General features: G+C 40.1%; 1 protein-coding gene across 1 annotated transcript in view; it reads right to left on the bottom strand.

Moving 5' to 3' along the window:
* Positions 1-22,742, bottom strand: part of TAF4B (TATA-box binding protein associated factor 4b) — a gene marked incomplete at its 5' end in the record, with an annotated part of 72,084 nt that overhangs the window by 33,077 nt on the left and 16,265 nt on the right. Inside the window, 7 exons of the mRNA XM_083876917.1 lie at positions 575-744; positions 5,763-5,868; positions 6,465-6,600; positions 11,718-12,296; positions 16,173-16,262; positions 18,308-18,430; positions 18,539-18,706. Coding sequence (XP_083733043.1) covers positions 575-744; positions 5,763-5,868; positions 6,465-6,600; positions 11,718-12,296; positions 16,173-16,262; positions 18,308-18,430; positions 18,539-18,706 — 1,372 coding nt within the window. The remainder of the gene's footprint in view (positions 1-574; positions 745-5,762; positions 5,869-6,464; positions 6,601-11,717; positions 12,297-16,172; positions 16,263-18,307; positions 18,431-18,538; positions 18,707-22,742) is intronic.

The following is a 22,742-nucleotide window of genomic DNA, read 5'->3' as shown; positions in this document are numbered from 1 at the left end:
CCACAGTATTATTCACTATACAGACAAACAGCTTTGACATCTCTTTTGTATAAAATAAACAGAAGTTTTTTTCCATAGAGGGAGTCATAAATAAAGCTCTGCTCTGTGTGCATTGGAAGTTTGAAACTTCTTCTTAATGTTAGTCAATAGAGTACATATACCTGAACAGGCTGAGGAATGCAAAAACTGTTAGGGAAGCCAGTGTAATGCATCAAGTTAGAAGCTGCCAAGATAGAAAAGCACATTTAAGTGTTTTGACACTAGCACCTTTATGGTTGTTACGTGTTGCATTAGGTTTAAGAGTAAGAAAATTGCTCACTTCTCACATGTTAAAATGGTGTCACTTTCTTTTTTCTGTTGTGCTTCAGACTGTTTCCATGTAAAGAAAACCTTAAAGGACAGTTGTTTCCTAGAAGGGGAAGTGAAAATTCAGTATTGTTTGGTAGAAACAGATTAATTGAGATGACAGGTCTTAATAGTTCCAGGTCCTTCTTCAAAGATTGGAGGCTGACTGAGGAAAGAGGCAAGGAAACACTACATCCATACATATCTGCTACATGTGCTTTGTTCTCACCTATGTTCAAGATCTTACTCTGAAGAGCTTCCGAAGACAGAAATGGTTCATCTGAGCAAGACTGAATCACTGTACCAATGAGCTCAGAGTTTGCTGCCAAAATGCAGGCATTCTCCTCACTGAGATTAACCCCAGCCATAGAAGTCACATCATTTAGGTCATCTTCGTCTCTACAAAAGAGGAGACCAACATTTTATGGTTTGTTCAGAAGAGACAGAAAGAAAAAGTCTCGACTATCAACAAGCAGCCACATTCACATATCCTATGTACAACACATGTTTAGCGTGGGTGTGGACAGGGAGCTCCTAAAATCTCTCACACTTCTGCAAAGTGCCTCTGAAACATTAATTTGGTTAATGCCTCAGTTGCTAGGCATGCAAATCCTTTATATGAAACTGAAATTTTGAGACAGCTTGGAAACCTAGGACTGAGTTAAAACCAGATTAAAAGTTCCCACAATCCCCAACCCTGCACCACCACTCTCGCAGCCTGAAATTTGTTCTAAAACTAATTCACCAGGTAGAACCAAGTGTGGAATGAAGTTGAATGTTGACTCATTGGACTATAAACAAGCCCATTTTCTAACCAAGATGTATATCTTGCAAACTGAGGCTTAAAGCACAGGATTATTAGCACAGACCCAATCTTCAGTGTTCTTTAGCGAGTTCCCTTAAAACACAGGATACAAACACTCCTTGAAAACATACTAAAACCAATCCAGACCTTGTACTTTGGATCAGTCCTACCCTACTTAAGTTCACAGCAGGGAAGATGCCAGTGCTTCTGAAGCACCATGCCAGAGCTCTAGCTGGTAGCACTATTAGCTGGATTCTCATGTAGCAGCTTTGGAAAATAAAACCTCAAATCTGGCATATTTAGGGTGAACATCACTCAGACTAGCTATAATAGCCTGTGTGCTTCAGCCCAATGGTTTTTTTGGAGATCATCTAAGTTAAAATATTGAATGAATCTTACATGGGAAAAGTTTTTGTGCTACTTTGGCAGCGAAACAATCCAAGTTGTTATCAAGCAAGTTCAGATCATTGAGAGAAAGCATCTTCACTTCACAATGTGACAAAGGCCCTAACGGTGGCTTCAGGGATTTAGGATCAATCCAAAACAGACATCCGCAGTATTAGGACAGATAAGTAAAATCACTCAATTTGAACATCTTTTTATTTGGAAAGCACAGAAAACAAAACTAACACACACATCCCTCTTGGAAAGTATTCTCTGGCAAGGTTTGATAAAGTTCACCTTCAGAAAACACTGTGTGGCCTCAATAACTTTTGAACAAGGGGTTAGCCAGAAATTTGATGTTCTAAGGTGAAATGATATTTCTTGGAGGCTTGGACTGACTAGAAGTAAAAGCTAAAGTTATTAGAACATGAGTTGAGGTTGAGGTTAAGCAATACTCAAAAGACACAAGAAAATGTTAGGATATTTTTCTTAAACTACAAATGTAATTTTTCCTTTGGGTTTCAGTATGTTTCTGAGCCACAATTCTTCTGCAAACGTCCAGTAAGAGACCCAGCCAGAAAAGGAGTCCAGTCTTCTACTCCTTCTTCCATTTGTGTGGCCTCATTGCTAGCATGTAGTTCCTATGTGTGTGTGTTCAGGGAAAAGGAGACTCAATAGATTCTCAAACCAGCTCCAGCTCTTTATGTCTAACTAGACATAATGGCTTCCCAACCAGGCCTATGCCCCAAATCCATCATGCTAAGAAAAGTGTTAAACCTCAGGAGTGTCAAAACAGTTAGATGTCCACAACTACAATCTAAAGCTGAAGCCAACACTGTGCCAGAACAGCTTCCCTCCTCCTACCCCTTCTCAACCAGCAACTGAGCAGCTCCACGTGTATAGTCAGGCTCTATCAGCCTAACAAAGACCCTGAACTTTCAACAGGCATGTCAATGAAGCTTCACGGGATGATAATTGAGTGCTAACTGATCTTCACAAGTACATCCCAGTTTCCTCTTCTTAGTGACCACTACAGAGAAGTCTTTGTTGATGGCAGAGACAAGAATCCCACTGAAGCATGGCGACTACCACAGATCTGCTGACAAAATCTGCACAGCCAGCACCAGGAACACACATCACAAGCTACTGATGCTGGAACCTGACATTACTCTAGTGGAACTGTTTATGGAATCCCAGGAAGGATGCTTGCATCTCAAGTACAACTGCATAGCATGCAGTTTTAGGAAATAATTTTTGTATTTAATCTGGCCACAACTCAAAATGCTCAAACAAAGAACAGATAAACTTCTATAATGTATATCTATCCATTTTTCTACACACAGAAGTTTAATTTCTCTACAACCTGTCTTTACCAGGTTACAATTTTCTTGATTATTTCCATGCATACAGTCCCTCTAGTGTGTAAAAGAGTTTATATGCAAGCAGACATCCCTACCTCTACTGGTCTTCAGTACCAATTCTAACTTTTTCACTGTGAGACATAGGTTTGCATTAAGTCAACGAATCATCAGCTTTGACAAAATACATGAAAGCACTGTTGCACTTATTTCACTTCACCCTAAGAAATTATATTTCTATATCTCCTTAGAAAAGTGCTCACTAAAGATTAATGGAAGTTTCAGAAGCCATGGTAAGTTCATGCTTTTTACTACTCTTTTTTCTTTGTTCAAATATACTTCAATTATTTTAAGTAAGATATGCATTTTGAGTAAGCTGCAGAAATCATTCTACTAAGGTGATAAACTTAAAATATTACAGAGAGTACTTGAAGTTTTTTGATGGATATTGACTTGCTTTCACTTTCAGCAATCCCTCCATAAAGCCCCTTTTCTGCATCACTTCCTTTGATGCTCTTTGCATTTGATCATGTCACACTCAGAAATGAACAGGAAAAACTCACCCAGCTGATATAAGTGTCCAGTGATTTAAGCTTACTAGGACAAGGTGGAAAACAGAACTCAAGAGTTCTGAGTGATACACCGCATTAAGTCAGGTTTGACATTTATACTGAATATTCACTGCAAAAGAAGCCCAAGCAATGCAGATGCACCACATCTGTGAATTTGCCTGCTGCCTGAAAAGTGAGTCTGTGGCACCCTCTGGTGTTTGACGACTGCACTTGTCTTGTGAATCTCGCTATCTTTACTCCATTTTATCCAAGCGTCAAAGGGAAAACTAGAAAGACACACTGAACCATCTCTATGTACCATCCCTGATAACTCCTCAGGCCAGAACAATTCCAGCCAAGCCAGAAAATTGCATGTCCTTTGTAGAACACCTCTATTAAAAACAGAATAAATTCAAAACAAGTATTTGAAGATGAAATATGCAATTTATTATTTTTCCAGAGTGCTCTAGCATATACCTTACAGAAAAGTGTAGGTCAGTTTACAAAAATCTTGATTTTTTAAAAACACACTATGTCTTGACGTGCCATGGTGCAATGTTCATGCTTAGCTGAAACAACATCTAGAAAGCTGGAATGCTTTGTGTTTTGGTTGGGTTTTTTTCTGTTTGTTTCCTTGGGGGGCAGGAAATCACTGCTCTTCCCACTGCCTATCTCAGGCAACCTAAACCAGCCTGCTAAAGAGCAGACAAGGTCAAATTGTAGCTAATTAAGTACAGCATAGTGAGTAGAATGTCCTCAAATCATAACCTAGCCTAGTGACACAATGGCAGAGGGAGTCAGGCTCAATGACACTCTGCAATGAGAGTGCACAGTAGGAGCACTCTCATTAGTGCCACATGTACAGTCATATCTATTACAAGACACACTCTCTGCTTGTAACAAATTTCATCACAAAACCTGAAAGCAGGCCACAGTGCCTCTCTCTGCCTCACACATGATCAGCACTAGATGGATCATAGGTCAGAAAGTTTAATTAGAGCAGTGAATAGAAGAAACACCAAAGTGTACCCAAAGACAAATTCTTCAGAGACAAGAGACTCTACAAAGAAAATTTAAGGTGAGCTAGAGATTAGCTATCTAAATTCTCACGGACTTTTGCTACTTTAAAGATCGCAATCCAAATGCAGTAAGAGGAATCTCTATTGAACCACATTGTAAAGGCAATTTTTTTCCTACACTATGAATTTACAGTTCAGGGAAACTCCAAGAATTCAAATTTTTCATATAAGACAGCTAATATATTCCATTTGGAAGATCACAGAAATTCTTTTCTTTTTTTTTGTGTGTAGGAGTTTGTTGCTTTTAAAAATTACAGTATTTATGAAGAGGGTGTTTTTAACATCACTACCCAAAATTACATCCCACATTATATTCTAAAGTATATTTCATAAGACCTCGAGGCAGATAAACAGCTATGGCTTTAACATGAACTTTTCATTTCAACTTCTGGCAACCACTCTTTTTAAGTGTTCATTGTATACTGAATGTTACTATAAACAGCAGCAACTCTCTGTCTATACCAATGCATTCAAAGCTGCAGCTTTCAAGAGATGGTAAGTCACCTGGTCAACAAGACAGAGGTATCATCATGTCTGCTTTTTTCTCCTTAGACGAACAATGTCAAACTTGCCCTGAAGTGGTAAGACTAATAATGCTTATGGCAGTCTGTACCTCTGCTCCAACATCACACTTCGCAACTGTAAAAATAATTTCTGAGTTTGAAAAGTTCATCAGCTGCCGGAACTAAAAGCTTTAAGCACTCTTGCAATCTAAAGGCCGAGAGAATATGTTAGAAATCACGATTAGAGATGCAGTCAAAGACTCCCACCTGTACATACAGAAATAAGCTTGTAAGAGGAGCTGATAAAAGATTCTGAAATGCAGCACAGAGCTTTAGACAGGTTACAAGCCAGTCCAACTAACAGTTCAGTGCCATCAGACCATATGCAAAAAACAGAGGTACTATCTGCTTTAATCCTGTTGAGAGACTTTAATACAAGATAACTACATTAGTAATTGTATACATAGGATGCAAAACATATGAGTGAAAAACTGACACAAAACCCAACCTCACTAGGACAGTTTTCTTACACTAAGAATAAATAACATCTGTGTAGAAGTTTTAAGGTGACCCATTGCCAATGAGTAGTATAATAATGAGTATTATTATAAAAAAGCATGTATCAGAAAAAAGCTTCTGAAGGAAGTTCTTTTGATTTGGGCTCCATTCCCACCTCTATACTTGTCTCTTCCTTTTGTTCCTTTCTGTACTTAACTTCTGATATTGTTCATTTTTACCTGAAGGATGTCGCTCCATTCTCTTTTATTTTCAGTTTCTGAACAGGAGATGCTTGAAGCGACAGAATTTTATTTCTTGGCAAGGTAATTTGCTTCAGAATGGAACCTAAAACAAAACAAAGAATATGCTGTAATAGAAAGCAAAAGAACAACTGTTTAGTCAGTTCATTCTTTTAGATAAGGCTACTGCAGACTCGGTAACAACTGATTGGGTCCATCTCAAAACCAGACACTCTAGAATCTTACATGCTACAAGTTCTGTACAGCCCAAAGCCTCGCACGCTCTCAGCAAAGACCCTCCCTTCTGTGCTGACCAGGAAAATGCTTCAGCAAAAACAACCTGGCTGAGACAAAACTCTTATTGTGCATCAATCTGAACCTGTTGAAGGAAAAAACAAGGTCTCATGAAACAACTCTCACAATCATCAGCTTAGAGGAAGTTCACTGCAAGGAGCTCGGTCATAGTATTTTAACAAATACAAATATTTGATTGACATGCTCTTAACAAGTGCCAGAAGTAGACGTGACACTGATTTTCTCATCAGAGCTCCAGATAGTAAAGATGTTCAACTTAATGCACAGAGCTGGTTGCTCCCGACAGACAGCCACCTTCTGGCATTTCTACAATCTACCAACAGCCTGCACTTTACTTCTATACCTCAGCAGTCCTCCCCCTTCTCCATGAAAGTTCCTCCACTTTACCTGCAGGAAACTGGTTGGTTTGAACAAGTGTATTCAGTGGCATCTTCTTCTCAGTGGGTGTCTGTAGGGTGAGCACTGAGGGCTGTGGGAGCGTGGAGACTTGCTTGACAATGGTTCCTGATGGTTGTTGGACTACCTGGAAATGGAATAACCAATATCAAGAGTGAGAAGAGCTAAAAATACAGAGAAGTAAACAGTATCAATGTTTCCATTTAGCCCAAAGTGCCACTGGGCAGGTATGCTTGTCTAGTTTTCAGTTTAAAGCAAACAGCATACTCAGAAAAGACTATTTTTTTTTAACTTCATGTCAAAAAATCTTAACAACTGGTAGTGAGCTTTAAGCTCATCCAGTGAGCTCTAACAGATGCTTCAGCCATACTCTCTATTGATAACTCTAATAAGACAAGTTACATCAATTATCACACAAGCCATTACACTGAGAGACTTTCCTTTATGTAAGTCTTGCTCAGCAGGCTAATATACTAAAAAGTGAGTCTGCCTGCCAATAGCTTCAAAAAGGTAGGTATCACAAACACCTAGTCAAAAAGGGAGAACACCAACACAACTAAAGTCCTACACAAAATATTTTACCTGCTAAGAATTAAAGAGTACATGCTATAAAATTACTGATGTGTTTTTGTAATTGCAATATCAATTGTAAATTGAGATGCTGAGTTTCAAAGTGTTAAGCCAAAGTACACTGAACACATTGGTTACCAGGAACATGAAGTACTAAATAGCAACACCCACAGCAAGTAGTGCCTCTACACAAAGGCATCAGTACACAGCTGAAGGGGAAAAAGGAAGGCAGTTCATAGTTCTGTTTAAAGAGAGTCTTCAAAGAAACAAAACCAGACAGCAGGATGTCATCACAACACAGACCTAGAGGCACAGCCCATAAATACTAATCCTTCCTTTTCAGGGGCAGCTATTAAAATGCAAGAAAGTAATAAAATTGCAGCATCCCTAAAAATCTCACTTCTAAGCCTCCTAGCTAGCAGAATGTGGGCTTCAGCTTTGATACATCTTTTAAAAAGTTCTTGATTACAGGCAGTAGGAAGATGTTACTTCACCAAAGCATAAAGTCAACATGTTCAGACTGAATCCTATTTTTTTAACAGCAAAAAAATAACATAAAGAAAATGTCAGGGTCAAGAAGCCATTTTTCTCCTCTACATCATTTATTCTTACTTCAGAAAGTCCAAAGAGTGCTTGTACAGCAAGACTGCACAAGTGTAATTAAAGAACTGACATTTACAATACTTTCAGAAATTAGGCTCTCTCCTGTCATCTAACTTCTCCTCTATTAATAAATATCATCAATATAAGCACCACACATTCACATAAAGAGGTACTTTGTGTATCCAAGAGTCAGGATACCCTTCCTCCCTCTTCCAACCTTCTACTACCCCCATATTGGTAGCACTAAGGCTTGGCACAGCAGCATTAACAGAATAACTGATCTGAAAGTGGTATCTGAAAACCTGACAGACAGTTAGCATTAAGGTCCAGAGGAGGAAAGAACTACAGGAATACAGGCACAGACTGTGGACAGACATGAGGCTCACATATGCAGCACTTCCTCATGGAGCAGAACAGATGCTAACATTTATTTCTACGTGTTTTTCCCAAAGCTCAGTTGGATCTTGCAGAAAGATTTGGCTTTCAAAACTGCAAGTTGTGAATAACGTTTGCAGCCTCTTTTGTGAGTTCAGGTAATTAATGAGGAGCCAAACAGCTTGGACACACCATTCACAGGCTGCACTAGCACCAACACACACCTAGAGACCGTCCTTCCACCAGGAAGAATGATGCTTCATCTTCAGCATGCAAAACATTGGAACAGCACAGGAGGAAACATAAGCATTCCAGCCTGAGGTACAGCAGACAAAAGAACAGAGACAGAAATGTTACAACAAAAGCCTAAGTGGAGACTGGGATGTAAGTCAAGTAACCAAGGAGGCCACATTGCCAAGAAACAGAAAGGATGTGTTGGCAGTAGAGCTCATTTTCTGTTTGCCATTCTAGCTCTGGACTAACAAAAGCTGGAAGTCCTTGGGAGTTGCAATGGGATAGAACAGCAATGCTGGAAATTTCAACAAGGATCCAATGCCAGAATGAAGCATTATCAGCATCAGTAATATCTGTGAGAAGGAGTTATTGTCTCTTTTCTTTAGGTTACCAGCAAGAAATAATAAAGAAAAGGGACTATTCTTTTGTGCCCTGTTAAGCAAGTTGACACAGACATCAGAATAAAATTACCAATGTTCTTAAGTTAAAAAAAATTCAACACAACATTCAGCTGACAATGAAGAGACAGCTGCCTGAAAGAGACTTTGATTAGCCTCACTGAACCTGTTCTACAGCCATAAAACAAAGTTTGGAGATCAGCAGAGGGATGCTGAGGTACCATCACATACAAGCAGTATTGCTTCATGAAGGAAGCCTCACTAATTGAATGCAAAAGTAATAACCAGGACCAAAAAAATAATGGAGAAGATTGTTCATGAAAGCTCAGCTCAGCTCGGAGGGGACTTGACACTAACTCACTAAGAACAAGCAGCTGCAACAGCATAAACACTTCACTACTTGGTTCAATCATTAATAATCTCCAGGCAGTATGTCTCACTGGTAACTGTAGGGACTACACCATAAACCCCTATCTGGTTATGCCTGACATGAAGCTGTAATCTCACAGCAGCTTTCTCACCAGTGGATGTCAGCATGTGGTAATGCAAATTTTCATTTATTGTGCTTTAACAACAGACAAAGCAATACTAGAGCAAGACAAACTTTATTTCCAAGATGAAACTTCTTTGTAAGCCAACATCCTTAAATGAGGTGGTGTTAAGAAAGTCACAGGAGAAAATCCTTCAAAATGTAGAACTCTCACAGCACAGGAGTGCAATCAATCCCAACAGCACCCCTGAAGAACGTGTACCCTCAGTGTCCACACAGAGTTTTGATAATAATGCTACAGAAATGGAAAGTTTCATGTTGCATCACTCCAGTCACACCTTTGATATTAAAATACAGCAGTGTGCATTCTTGAGCACCACCAACATTATAATGGAGCTGGCACACAAGTTCAAATTCTCTCAAGCACAAGAGAGCAAAATTAGAAAGGGGCATGCAGAGGGAATGTATGGTGTCACACATCCCTGTGGGCTGAAAAAGGAAAAAATTGCTGGCAGCATTTTACAGACGGATTTGCACAGCTGGCAGTGTGCTTCCTTTTTCAGCTGGCAGTAGGACTCTTCTGTTTAGGGAGGGCAGGTCCAGATTTGTTTTCTTATGAGAGAAAATAGACCCTCTGCCCTTTCAAGAAAAGGCATCAGGGAAGCCATAGGAGATACAGCCACTTCTACTAACTTGCCCTTTGTGCAAATAAGTTGTCTGAACAAACACTAAGCTCCAGATATGACTATGCTGTGAAGCAGTCAACTCAGTCCTTCAACTGTACCTGGGAAGAGCAAGTATTTTAATCACTGTGCCTGGGATCTACCCAAATGAGGACAAAAACATGTTTTATATGCAATTCAGTATATGTAAGGCACAGCAAAGAAAAGCAATTGCAGCAGACTGTCACATTGCAGCAATGTAGAGGCAGAAGCCATTTCTTGAATTCACCAATATCAAATTCAAGAAGCGTTTTGACTCCCTTGTGTAGAGCTAAGCTTCCTTGCCTATTTGTACAGATGGTCAACCTTTCCCCTGGATTACAAGACTTGCTGTGTAGCCAACAAACTGCTCTCTTGCCCTTGTGCTACCTAAGAAATTCTCCTTTTCTTCTGGCTGAAATTTCAAACTTAGTCCTCGAAGATAATATGAGTACCAACTCCTTTTCCAATCTGACTTTAGCTACTACTAGCCAAAATTGTCAGTGAATATGTTTTATAATTCTTCTTTGGAGTTTTGGGGTTGAGGGCATTTTGCCTTTTTTTTTTTTTTTTTTCTTTTAACAAATCCTCTCAGAAAAAGGACTTCCCATCCACCCCATACAGTTGAGTGCTTTGTTCTTTTTAAGCAAGTCAGGAAAGGTGAAAAGCTCATGCTTATGGTAGCTTACGCTACCATAGCATGAACTCTTTATTTAGAATGTAGCATTCTTGCATTACATCTATCTTATGCCCTTTGAAAGGGAGGAAAATAAAAAACCAAAACATTTTAGGAGTCTGAACACTGTTAAATCAAGTATACACAATATCCAAGCTCAAAAGAAAACTCACACAGCAGATGTCCTATTATATGTGTGGAAAGTAAATCTAGTTTCCCAGGAAGTCTAATGGCTTTCCCACTTTTTAACGAAAAATAATCTTTACAAGGAATTCCTTTGCAGAATTGAGTTATTTACCTGCCAAAGGGAGACTAATTCTCTCAAAATACTTGAGAACATTACTTACAGGTAGATTGGCTAGATACCATACTGTTTGGTATCTTAAACATCTAAAAGCTAAACCTAATTTATTTCACAAAGTTGCTCTTTCGGGTATACCTGTGATCCACAGTTTCTTGGTATTTAAAATTAACATTAGCAAGAAGTTAACCTGTGCCAAGAATAAAAAACGTTAGCACATTGCTTTTGAGGATATTGTTTTAATAAGACAGTTATTCCTCCTGGAATTTGTTAGCTAATGAGGCCTGATAGAAAAAACTCACTTTTAGACTTGGTAATTAACATGTCTTAGTTATGTGGAGGTCAGAACTCAGCTCAGAAAAGCTCCTTGAGGTAGTTCTCATCTTTCAGATAATATATCGCTGAATGTCGTCAGGCCACCCATACCTGTGAAGTACCCAAGGCAGGAACTACCAGGGGAGAGAGACAGGTATCCCTGGTGGCCAGCTGAGGCACAGGCCTAACAGGGCATCCAAGAGCAACTAATATAAGTATCCCATCAGCAGTTTCTGTTTCTGACACTTGCATTCCCTTCATTTTCTTCCAGGTGCCAACCTAGCCTGGCTGTGTGCATAGTGGGGGTTAGACCTTGTACCCCCTTGTGTCTCAAGATGGATGTTCAGCCTGGTGAAATGGTGGTCTCACAAGAGACCAAGCTGACAGCTTGGCTTTAGATCTACCTTTCCATCAAGGGCTCAGTATTTCTAAACTATGACAAACATAACTGATGAACTCAAGATAGACTAGCTTCATATATTAAAAGAAAAAACAAAAAAAAGGAGCAGAGGTCCAAACTGGTATCCTCTTTACTAAACAGCAAGAGTCAAAGTAAAGGAGAAGCAGAGAATTCATCTTACCAGCTGTTTCACTTTAACCACCTGCTGAGCCCCCACTGACTGCGACACGATGGAGTTGGGCTGCGGGATTTTAATACCAATTGGGGTTCCAATGACTGGTTTCAGAGGCTGGAGAGGGGTTGCTGCTGAAGATGCCACGGTGGAGACCAGCACTGGCTTTGCAGGCTGCAGAGAGGCCGCTGGCACCGTGGAGGTGAAGACCAGCTTGCCAGGCTGGACAGCAGTCAGCCCGGAGGACGCCATGGCTGTGGTGAGGACAGAAGCTGTGGACCCGAGTGACGCCGTCACCGCTGCAGGGGCAGGAACAGCCTTCACAGCCTGCAGAGAAGCTGCTGCCGACGTGCTGGCAAGCACTGGAGTGACAACCAGAGGGGCTGAGACTGCTACAGAAGCAGGCATGGGTTTTACAGTGGGAAGAGCAGTTGTTGCTGCAGCCAGGGTCACCACTGCTGTGGAAGAGGCTGGTACTGCAGAGGTGCAAGTCAAAACCGCTTCTTGGAGTGGAGCTGGCTGCTCCATACACTGCTGGATGAAGCTCTGAGGATCAGGCATTAGTTGCCGTAAGGCAAGCATGCTTTTCTAAAAGAAAAATGAAAAAACACTGGATGTAGTAGCAGCAGAGTTTTCCACAATAATACATTTGTAACTGAATCCATTACCTCGTTTTCCAATTAAATTTTTTCATGAGATGATAAATGGCAAACAAGTTTGCTAAATTTCAGGCACCCTTAAATTGATGACAATCCTGCTCAGTGAAGATGACAAGAAACACCAAAACCAGCTGAGCAAAGGTCGACCATCACCACAGCTACACTACACAAAGTAAATTCCATCTATGAGGAAACTCCCATACAACTTTGTTCTTCTGCTTAGATTTTTCAATATGGAATTTATGTTTCAAAGTAAGATGATTTTAACTGCTTTATTACCTCAAAGAATTTTGTTTTGCCAAAAACATCTGCTATATTGGAACAGCTGTGTTTATTTCATGGAGCCTGACAGGGAGCTACGAATTATCCAATACAGTCAGAAACAAGCTCTGAAGACAAGAACACTTTTATACCAATACAGCTGTATCTACACTAGGGGGGGATATAATAATGTCTGTAGAGCTGCAGCAACACAACTTCAGCCAGCTACTTCTCCGCAACAGGAGAACAAAAGTAAAGGAATCTGGCAACATCTCATTTTTACTACAGCTGTGTTTGAGAAGGTTAATGGACAGAATAATCTTCAAACTCTCTACAGATTTTCCTCCTACACTGTTTATAATCCACTATGGCTCTGAACCAGGGGAAATCTGTTCTGCAGCTACCTGTATACTCTTGAAAACCTTTTTATTTTTTTTTTCCTCTCTTAACAGTTGCTGAAGTTTGTAAGAGCTCCTAACATCGTGCTGCTGCTTTGGACTTCATGCAAAAGGAGCATGTCTCATGCTAGGGCACTAAGTAATCATATTGTTTGCACAACTGGACCTTTTGCAGACCATTTGTTTTTTAGCATTCACTTCTTTTCCTTTTAAAAAGCTGTTTAGCTCCTGATGCAATTTATGTACCAAAAGCATCCAGCAGACTTGAAAATCAAGCAGGCTTCACAGCCAAAGCCACTGTACTTTTTCCACCTCTTGGAACACACAAAACCAAACACATGCAGAACTTCATCAAAAACCTGCAGCTCAAAGATAAGAGCTGACTCCAGAGAGTCCTCCCTAAAATTCCACTTCACTAGCTAAAAGTGGATTGGCAAAAAGCCATATCACATTTCTTTCCAGACTCAAGCTGCAAACATTTCCCCCACAAACAAGGCCAGCACTGATCCTCTTAGCACCTTAGAGGAGTGCTCCTGAAGTCATCCTCCATTTGGCACTCAGTCCCGTCACAGCTGCTCAGAGTTACAGATCAACCTAATTGTGTGTATCAACCACACATCCTTACAGTGTTTCAGGAAAAGGCAATCTGGGTGCAAGATGTTTTAAAGGATTGGCAACACTGCAAAGTCAGCTAACTCTGACCATGTATGAACAACACTTCTGAAGTCACAGTATATCTTTGTTAATATAGCATGCAACAGGGAGAGAGCACCATGCCAAGGATTATGTGGTATGGACACTGCCCAAATCAGAGAAACCTAGATGATGCCAGTACCTGGCAATGCATTGCAGAAGAAACACACAGAGACTTTACTGTGACAGGTTACGGTCAGATCCATGCTGACGAACCCAATTTAACCCCTGCAGAACTGCCTTGAGTTCTCTGCCTCAAGTGTAGCAGCTCTTCACATCATTGCATGGCTTCTAATAACAGCTGAGCACTTCTGTGAGTGCCAGTCATACTGACCCTGAACTCACAGCCTGGTCCTTCTGCAGCCAGAGCCACACTGGATGCAGAAAACCCATTCTCTGAGCTGTTTGTTTTTCTAGCTTTTGCATGGGCATTTAAGAAGCCTCCAGGAAATTAAAAGGGTAATAAATGACCAATTTGAAAATTTCATGTACCATAGAGTCATCAAGGTTGGAAGAGACCTTATACCTTTAAGATCGTGAAGTCTAACCCTCAGCCCAGCACTACCTAAACCAGTAAATCTCATCACCCAGCACCAGATCCAGATCCTGTTGAACACCTCCAGGGATGGTGACTACACCACTTCCCTGGGCAACCTAATCCAATGCCTGCTCTTCCTAACAATGATTTTTTTTTCTAATATCAAACCTGAATCTCCCATCTCAGCTTAAGGTCCTGCAGAGATGACTACAGTCTTTCAGAGTCATGGCAAACTTGCTAGTAAGGCAATTAAAAGTTGACACTGTAAGGAAAAATTTATCTCATTTGAGCAGATCAACACCAGCCATCTAAAACAATAATAACATTATCACATGCATTGTTATATGGCCTGTCAAATACCAAGGAAAAGGGCAAAATCCAGAAAAACTCTGTCCCTGCTTTACCACTTAACTGTTCTTCCTTTATTCTCCATCATGCCTATAATGGATGTACAGATCTAGCAAGCTATCTTGGGTTGCAATGCAAGATATAACCAAAAGTTGTATTCTATTGCCATCTGCTGAAACCGGCTGGGGAGGTGTTTTCTTTATCTCTTCTATGAACCATTCCTCATAAGTCTGGGGGGGGGGGTTTCTGTTAATGGGCCAGCTGTCAAAACCAGGTGGGGCAGTGTTCTTATCTCTTCCACGACCCATCCTCCCTCCAGGGGGATATCTGCTGTTAATGGGCCATTAAGGCTCACCATATGATTGGTAACATTACATCATCTCATTGTGAGATGCTCCACCCAGCCGGAGGAGCCAACCACTCCTACCTGGATAAAAATCTGAGATTCAGAACACCAGAACAGCCTGTTTCCAGTGTATTCCCAGAGGAAGGCCTGGCCCATCTCACCACCACAGGACTTTCAGAGGAAAACTACACCCTTCCACAGGATCATCTCTGCTCCAACAGAACATCTGTCACTCCAGGAGGACTTAACTGGACTGCTACCAACACCCTGACCAACAGGGTGTCAGGCTGTATTCTGACTGTCAGTGTTTTCCTTTTTTGTTTGCTTTTTTTGCACTACGACATTTTTACTTTTAATATTCCTAGTAAAGAACTGTTATTCCTACTCCCATATCGTTGCCTGAAAGCCCCTTAATTTCAAAATTACAAAAATTGAGACGGAGTGAGTTTACATTCTCCATTCCAAGGGAGGCTCCAGCTTTTCCTGGCAGACACTTGTCTTTCCAAACCAAGACACAAGCCTAAAAGTATGGTGTACATTGAAATTTAGTAAATTTAACAGAGTTTTCCATGTTTGCACTGAGATTTAATGCTTGCTGTATAATTAATTTTTATTTTGTTAATGCCATTCTATCAGATGATTAAAAGTCTCAAGGAAGCATTTTTCCCTTTATATGATCATTTGCTTGAAAGGAAGTAGAGTTCCTGGGATCTTTTCCCTTAAGCTGCAGTAGTCTTGTCAGACCCTTTCTGGAGAAAGAGGTAGATGTTTTTTTCTGCCTCCAGCTAAAGACAGACCAGCAGAAGACAAATAGCTTTATGCAGATTCTTTGATCTTTAACACGGCATAAGCTGTGCATCACTACTGTTGTCAGCTTCTGAGTTAAAACTCAGAATTGCTACAATTTTGATGAGAAAGTAAGAGGTCATCTTAACATAGCTGCTCTACTATAGATAGATGCACAGCATCCAAAACACTGGTCTACAATAACGCCTAGAGGTCAATTACTCTACAACATTAAGGACACAGCATAAATTACTCCTCAAAAATTCCCGTTCCCCTCAAGAATTGCCCTTCCAAGCACAACAGTCACACAGAGGTATGCTAAGCACCATTCTTCAAATGATTTGAACAAAAACCTATTTGAATGTCCCAACTCTTCTTTTCTTGCTCTCCTCCCTTCCCTCTTTAATTACTACATATCCATAATCAGACACTTACCTTGAGAAAAGGAACTAAATATGGTTGTGGGGATGACTTAAGCTCTATATACAGCTTTTTTGTAAATTCTTCTGGTTCAATTTTTGCTTCCTAAGAGGAAAATACAATTACAATAGTAAGTTATAAGTGAATCCACCCCACTTTTTTCCCAAGATGTATCAAAAGGTCATGCAAACTTGTATTATCATGGCATTGTTCAGTTTCAGTACTCAAATGCTTTTTTCCTGCTTTATTTAAAAAAGAAAAAAAAAAGAGTTAGGATAGAATAACGTTATAACGTTCATATAGTATTACCCAAATTGTTTACACTTTCTTCAGCTACAGGCAGTTAACACACTTAGGGATAGGTGTTCACACCTAGACACTGAAGTGAAGGGATAGAAAAAAGTTTATAAGCAGCACTGATCCTTTTGAATATCTCATTGTTATGCAGATGTATTTTTACTAGTACTTCTTTCAGTAAAGGTAGTTTATCTGCATAAAAATAAACTTGGAGGCATTGAAGATTAATGTCAACTTAGCAGTTTTTGTAAGCCAATTCTAGATTAATGCATACACAGCATAATAAAACAGAACACTTGAAGTCTTTCGAAAGCAATCAAAACATTTCTGCATACCTCCATGGTAAAAGTCCTCTGAATTGCATAGTACTGTTCCCTTCCTTAATGCTTTCCACCCTGTCCCAACATGAACACCTGGCTTGGGAGGGTTAGGAAGCTGCAGCAAACTTCTGAGACCCCTCATTTGTACACAGGGCTAAGCCCCAGATTCTGCTGTCCTTCCTCACCCTCCCAGAGTCATCAAGAACATTACCTCCTCCTAGAAGGTATAGACACACAAAGAGCAGCACCAATCTCCATTTCTGTTGAGAAATTACTCCTCTCACCCATATTCACCTCTGGAGCAACTGCTCCAAGTTGTTACATAACCAGAAAAGGGATTTTAAAGACTGTATTTGCAGACAGAGCTTCCAGCAGCTCTCCCATTTGGCCACTTGATCTGTTGCCTGTTAGATCCCACTGAGATGCAGACTTGGGTCATTGAGGTCTCACTGATACAGATCCAAGTGGTTTGGCATACTAAGTGCTCAGTGCATACAGGGTGCCTGACACCCACTTCATGAAACACAGTCTTAAGGATCATTTTGCTGCCCATTTCTGTCATACACACAAAACATCACCTTATTTTGCATTTAAATCATACAAATACCGAATGGCAGATTTTTTAACTGCTACAAAAAGCAAACGGTTAACAATGTATTAACATCTCTTAACAACTGCTCTTAAAAAAAAAAAAAAAGTACTGTAAGCACAAGAAACAACTCTATTTCTCCCACAGAAGGAAGGTCTATAGTCCAGCAGGGACAGAGGGTAAAGAGTCAAATTTTTGCAAGGCTGCATCTTCAAACAATCTGCTCTCTGAAATTACACCTGCCTACATCACACCTTTCTAGACTGAAAAGCCCTTTGGTACCACTAGCAAAGCCACCCCCCTCCACCAGCACACAGCCTTCTGCTACGGTGGAACAACAACACAGCGGCAGCGGTCAAATGCCATGACAAGAAGTGGCAGGAGAAATCGTTACCAGGAAAACCCAGCTGTGCTGGGATACAGCACGAAGCACCATACGGAAGCCACCTGCAAAGAGAGAGGGGCTGGCAGCCACTACATTGTTTGCTCCATCCTACTGTTTTAAGCTATTGATAATGTCATTCTTGTTCCAGTGCTCAGTTCTGTCTTGGAGTAAAGCAGTAGTATGGACTCAGCGCTGTATCGCAACCTCCACGTCAGATTCTGGCTACTGAGGACTCAAAAACTACACTAACATGAAAAAAAAAAAAGACCCAGAAGCTGTGTTAACACTACCAGCTCCTCCTGCTATCAGTTACCTGTGTGCATAAAATGAAAGAGGAACATTAGGGAGGGAAAAAACACAACATGGGATTCACTTAAAACAAGATTTATAACATAAGACTTAACATAAGAAGGTCAAATGTATTCAGCCACAAATCCAACTCTTGAGCTCTTAAAAAAAAAAAGGCTACAAAATAACAGGAACAGAACTATGATAAAGTAAAACGTCAAGAATCTATACACAAATGATGCAGAATTTGTTTTGAAGTAAAAAGTCTCACCAGTAGATTTTGCACCAGATTCTTCACATTCTGCCCCATCTCAGGGGCTTGAGGTCCACTAGACGCTAATTTTATTAGCGTAGCAAGAAAATTCTTGCATTTCTTCACATTCTCTAGCATCTCCTAGTGTGGAAATAAAGAGAAGACTGTTAGATGTTGCACTGTCTCTTCAACCTCTGATGAACATACAGAATGTTAATTTTTAATTAAAAACTTTTTTTTTTTCCTTACTGTAGAAGCGCTGGTCTGTGCTACTGTTGTGCCCTCTGCTTTCACAGAGACTGCCTTTTGGGAGATAGCTTGTGCAGGTGGTCCTGTAACTGGAAGTTTTACAGGTGTTCCAGTACTCAAAGGCTTTACAGCAGTAACTGTAGTAACACTAGCTGTTGCAGCTGCTGGCTGAAGAGAAAAATTAACACTTTTTAACCAAGGAACAACGTGACAAACATACTGGATTCTGCTAGCATATAAGGTAGCAACCTCCCTTCACACTGCTATTTAAAGCACAAAGAAACAATTCTTGTTTGTTTTTAGAATTTAGATTAATTTGCTTGGAGAGACTCTATTTAATACAGTAAGTGACTGCCACAGCCATAATTCTATTTACAAATCAAGGGTGGGGGGAAGAAATTACAAATGTACATCCAGACCAAAGCACTGCCTGCAACTCTGAAGAAAGAGAGAAAGGTAAAATTGTCATGAAAAAACCAATATATTAATTTTGCCAGGGTCCAACAGTCTAAGACTAATGGAGTCTGGACAATGCAAAGCCAGGTGATACTATTCTGAAGACAAGCAGAACCCTAAGTGATTATTTATCTTCCAGTCTTGCCCTGAAGCTCCTCTCCCAGTTGCAACACCTCTTGCTTTTCCTACCACACACAGAGTAGGCAAAAGACATCATGTCCACTTTGGAAGGATGCAAGTGCCAGCAGAAGCAGCCAGCTCAGCAAATGGACCTAAGAAGTTCTTCCTTCCTTTTCCTTGTGGGCAGCAATTTGGATCTTCTCCTCTGCCCTGACAGAAACCCTCACAAAACTCAGTTATTTTGAGTCCTCTTTTTCAAAGCTCATTATAATTTACCAACAGATTCAGAAGGTCTAGCAACAAGAGAGTAATTAAGGCTTAGGAAAAGCCTTTGCAAACTGGGCTAAATGTAAAAAACCCCACTAAACTGAAGTATTTCTACTTCAGATTTTAAAGAGAACAAACAAACAAACCATATCCAAAAAAACAACACAGCTATTTGATACAACAGAATACAATATGAATAAAAGACTCTGCCCATGGCAAAAAACCACTGCTTTAGATTTCTCAGCTTAAAAATTGAAAAGCCAGAGGGAAACGCAGGTAGAGTTCCAGGTTAACATTTGAAACCTAAAGTTGGGTGTCATCTTTCCCCCACAACTGCGAACAGCAAGGAAAAGTTTGGTTTTGTAGTCCAAATTCTAGGTTCAGATCTGCACAATGTAATGGTTTTCACTGACTCTTAACACATTTAAGCACCCCAGCTTAGTCAAACAAGCACAACTAATACTTTCAAATTGCATCAATCATAAAACAGTTAGTTAGACAGGAGTCTAACTTACCCTTGCATGGATAAAACAAAAACTAATCAAAAGTGAGACAGATATCATGTAGAATATCAGTCTTTCAGGACAGAGAAAATTAATGAGCAAATACTTAAAGCTAAAGAAAAATCGTAACACTTTTGTCATACATTTACATTTTTTTTTCCTGGGCGGGCATCCTCTCCTCCCCAGGTTGCTGCCAGCTTGACATGAAAGCAGCAGGCAGCCACCAGAAAGCTTTCTAGCTTAGGCTCCTGCTGTTGGTAACACTTTAACAGCTCTCTGCAGGATCTTTGCCACCACCACTGCCTCTTCCAAGGTTGAGGCTCAACAGCTCTAAGACCACAGGGAGGCAAACTGGGCACAAGAATCCCACAAACAGATGGGCAGGAGGAAGGCGGAAGGGGACACAGTGCAGATCTGCCAAGTTGCAATGCCCTGGGCTTTTAAAAGTCGAAAACAGGAGCTGATCTCTTGCAAATTCCAACATGCTTACACATCAAGACTAGAACAGCATTTTATCAGCTGAGGGAGGAAACAACAGGAAGTCTGCTGGACCCTTTTCCCAGGAAAATGAATATATGGGAATTAACTTCTGTCATCTGCCGTCAACCTTTTTCGCTACTCACAATTCTCATTCTCACTTTGAGTAACAGAGAAACAGTCACCACAAAAAATGGCATTAATCCTGCATATTTTGAAGTAATTTCAAGAAAAGAAGTGCTCTGCATCTAAATGAAAGTGTCTCAGCATGACGCTAATTAGACACTTTGCAGCTTCGTTACCCCATCTGGGAAACAGGTAAAAAGTAAGAATGTGCAGGTAATTTTGTCTAACCTCAGAGCTTAAACATTCAGGAATGTCAAAAAAGCTAAATATTTTTGTTGATGAAGAGAATCATCCTGCAGTCACTACCTACAGAGTTTTGCAGAGTGTGTTCCAAGTTGTATTTCACACAAGATTGAAGATGCACAACCAAGCCAAGGATTATTTCCTCTCCATTCTCCACCACTTTCTGTGATGACATCATACTTGCACACCAACATTCCTCTCCTGTGACCTCAAAAAATTTTTAAGACTAAGATCAGGAAATTATTCTAAGACTGATGAATGAATTACTGCCAAGGAAATCAGACACAAGGGCTCTGCCATCCTTTCCCCAGATGGTTCCATCAGCTTTTTGCACTGACTCCCTTTTCAGCACTCTTTTGTCCACCACAGGGTGAGGAGCAATGGGACCATGTGATGGCAAGATGTATTCACATTGCACCTATTTATTCTTCATTGTACAAGGAGTTCGTACAGAGGGCATTACAATCCTCTGCAAAACAGAGGGGCTTCAAGGAAGCCACTCCAAACAAAACAGCTCTATTAATTTTTCCTAGAATCATCATTTAAATCCATGATGTTAAATCCATCCTGCTCTTTAAATCCAGCTATACAGTTCATTACAAATGTTCCAGCTTCTACACTGAGGGGAAAAAACCTTCCAGCTTACAAAAAATACTCCATGTCTATGTCTTTAAATATCTCAGAAGAACACAAGTTCAATAGACTACACTGAAACTGAATTAAAGTACAGAAAAACCAAGCCAAATGCAGATATAAGTTAAAAAAAGAGAAGTTAATAGCATGATGAATCTCAGTGTTTATCCACATGAGAGTGTGAGGATGCATGTGACTTCATCCATCAGATGATGGATGACCTTCATCTCTTTTCCCCAGTGCAAGGGTAGTACAGTAGAGGACTATTGTTTTTATATCCTGAAGACCTGAGATCACAAACACAGGGCTTGCAAGCTAGTATTCCAAAATAAAAGTAAGAAATATCCATTACTGTATTTAGACACAATGTATACACTGTTTCCATTCTGAGCAAAATAGAAAATGTATTAAGAGAGGCCTCTGGATTTTTCCACTTTAGCACCAACATTATCCATCTGTAGTGAGAGGCAAGTGAAAAAAGAGCACAGAGTGTGAGTAGTGTTCAGTTGCTGATACAGAAGAACAGCAAAAGGATGAACTTGTTAGTCAGACTGTTAGCACTGTCAACAAACACATCCCCCAATCCTTCAAACATCCTCAGGGTCAAGAGCATACATCCAGCATGGGTTTTTTTGAATGACTGATCCTGTTCATTTACTATTTTGTCAACTGCTACAGCTGAGTCGCCTTCAAACTATTGTCAAAAAATATAGGTACAAGTCAGACTTTTTCATGATTTCTCCTCCAGATTATGAGAACAGAACATATTATCTGCAGAAAAATGTAGTTTTCTTTTCATTCCGCATGCTTATCCAGAAGTCCAGTCCCCAAGAACAGGGGATGAACCATAAGTAGGAAATAAAAGGTGATAAAAGTCTCTTCAGAAGAGGACTACAACATTTTTCTCCAGAAAAAGAAAATAAGACCTAGGAAATAAGACAAAAATACCATCTAAAAATAATGAGACATTTTCAACCACTGTCTATTTACAGCTGTACCTGTGGAACCCATCTGCCACAGTCAATTAGAGAACAGGTCTTCAGCTATGACCTTCCTTTAGTTTATAATGAGGGGGAAAAGATCATACACATGAAAAACAGCTTGACTGGTGCAGACAGCTCATTTGCCTCTCCACATTGTCTCAGGTATACCTTTTTCCCCCACTAAGGAATCAGGGAACCCCAACAGGAGCACATCTCCCAGAAAAGATTTAGCAAGAGATTGAAGGAGCTCTGTCACAGCGTACAAAAGCACTGGAAATGGCTCTCTGAACTATTTATTTTATTCATTGTTCATGTGCTTTCTACTGTAGTGACAGAAGCCTAATTAAATTATGCATTAAAAAAAAAAAGATTTGGGAAATAATTTGTTTTGGCAAA

Source organism: Zosterops lateralis (assembly GCF_965231275.1).
Source record: "Zosterops lateralis genome assembly, chromosome: 1".
Lineage (NCBI taxonomy): Eukaryota > Metazoa > Chordata > Aves > Passeriformes > Zosteropidae > Zosterops > Zosterops lateralis.
The sequence above is the reverse complement of the archived record's forward strand: the minus strand, read 5'-3'. Positions and strand labels throughout refer to the sequence as shown.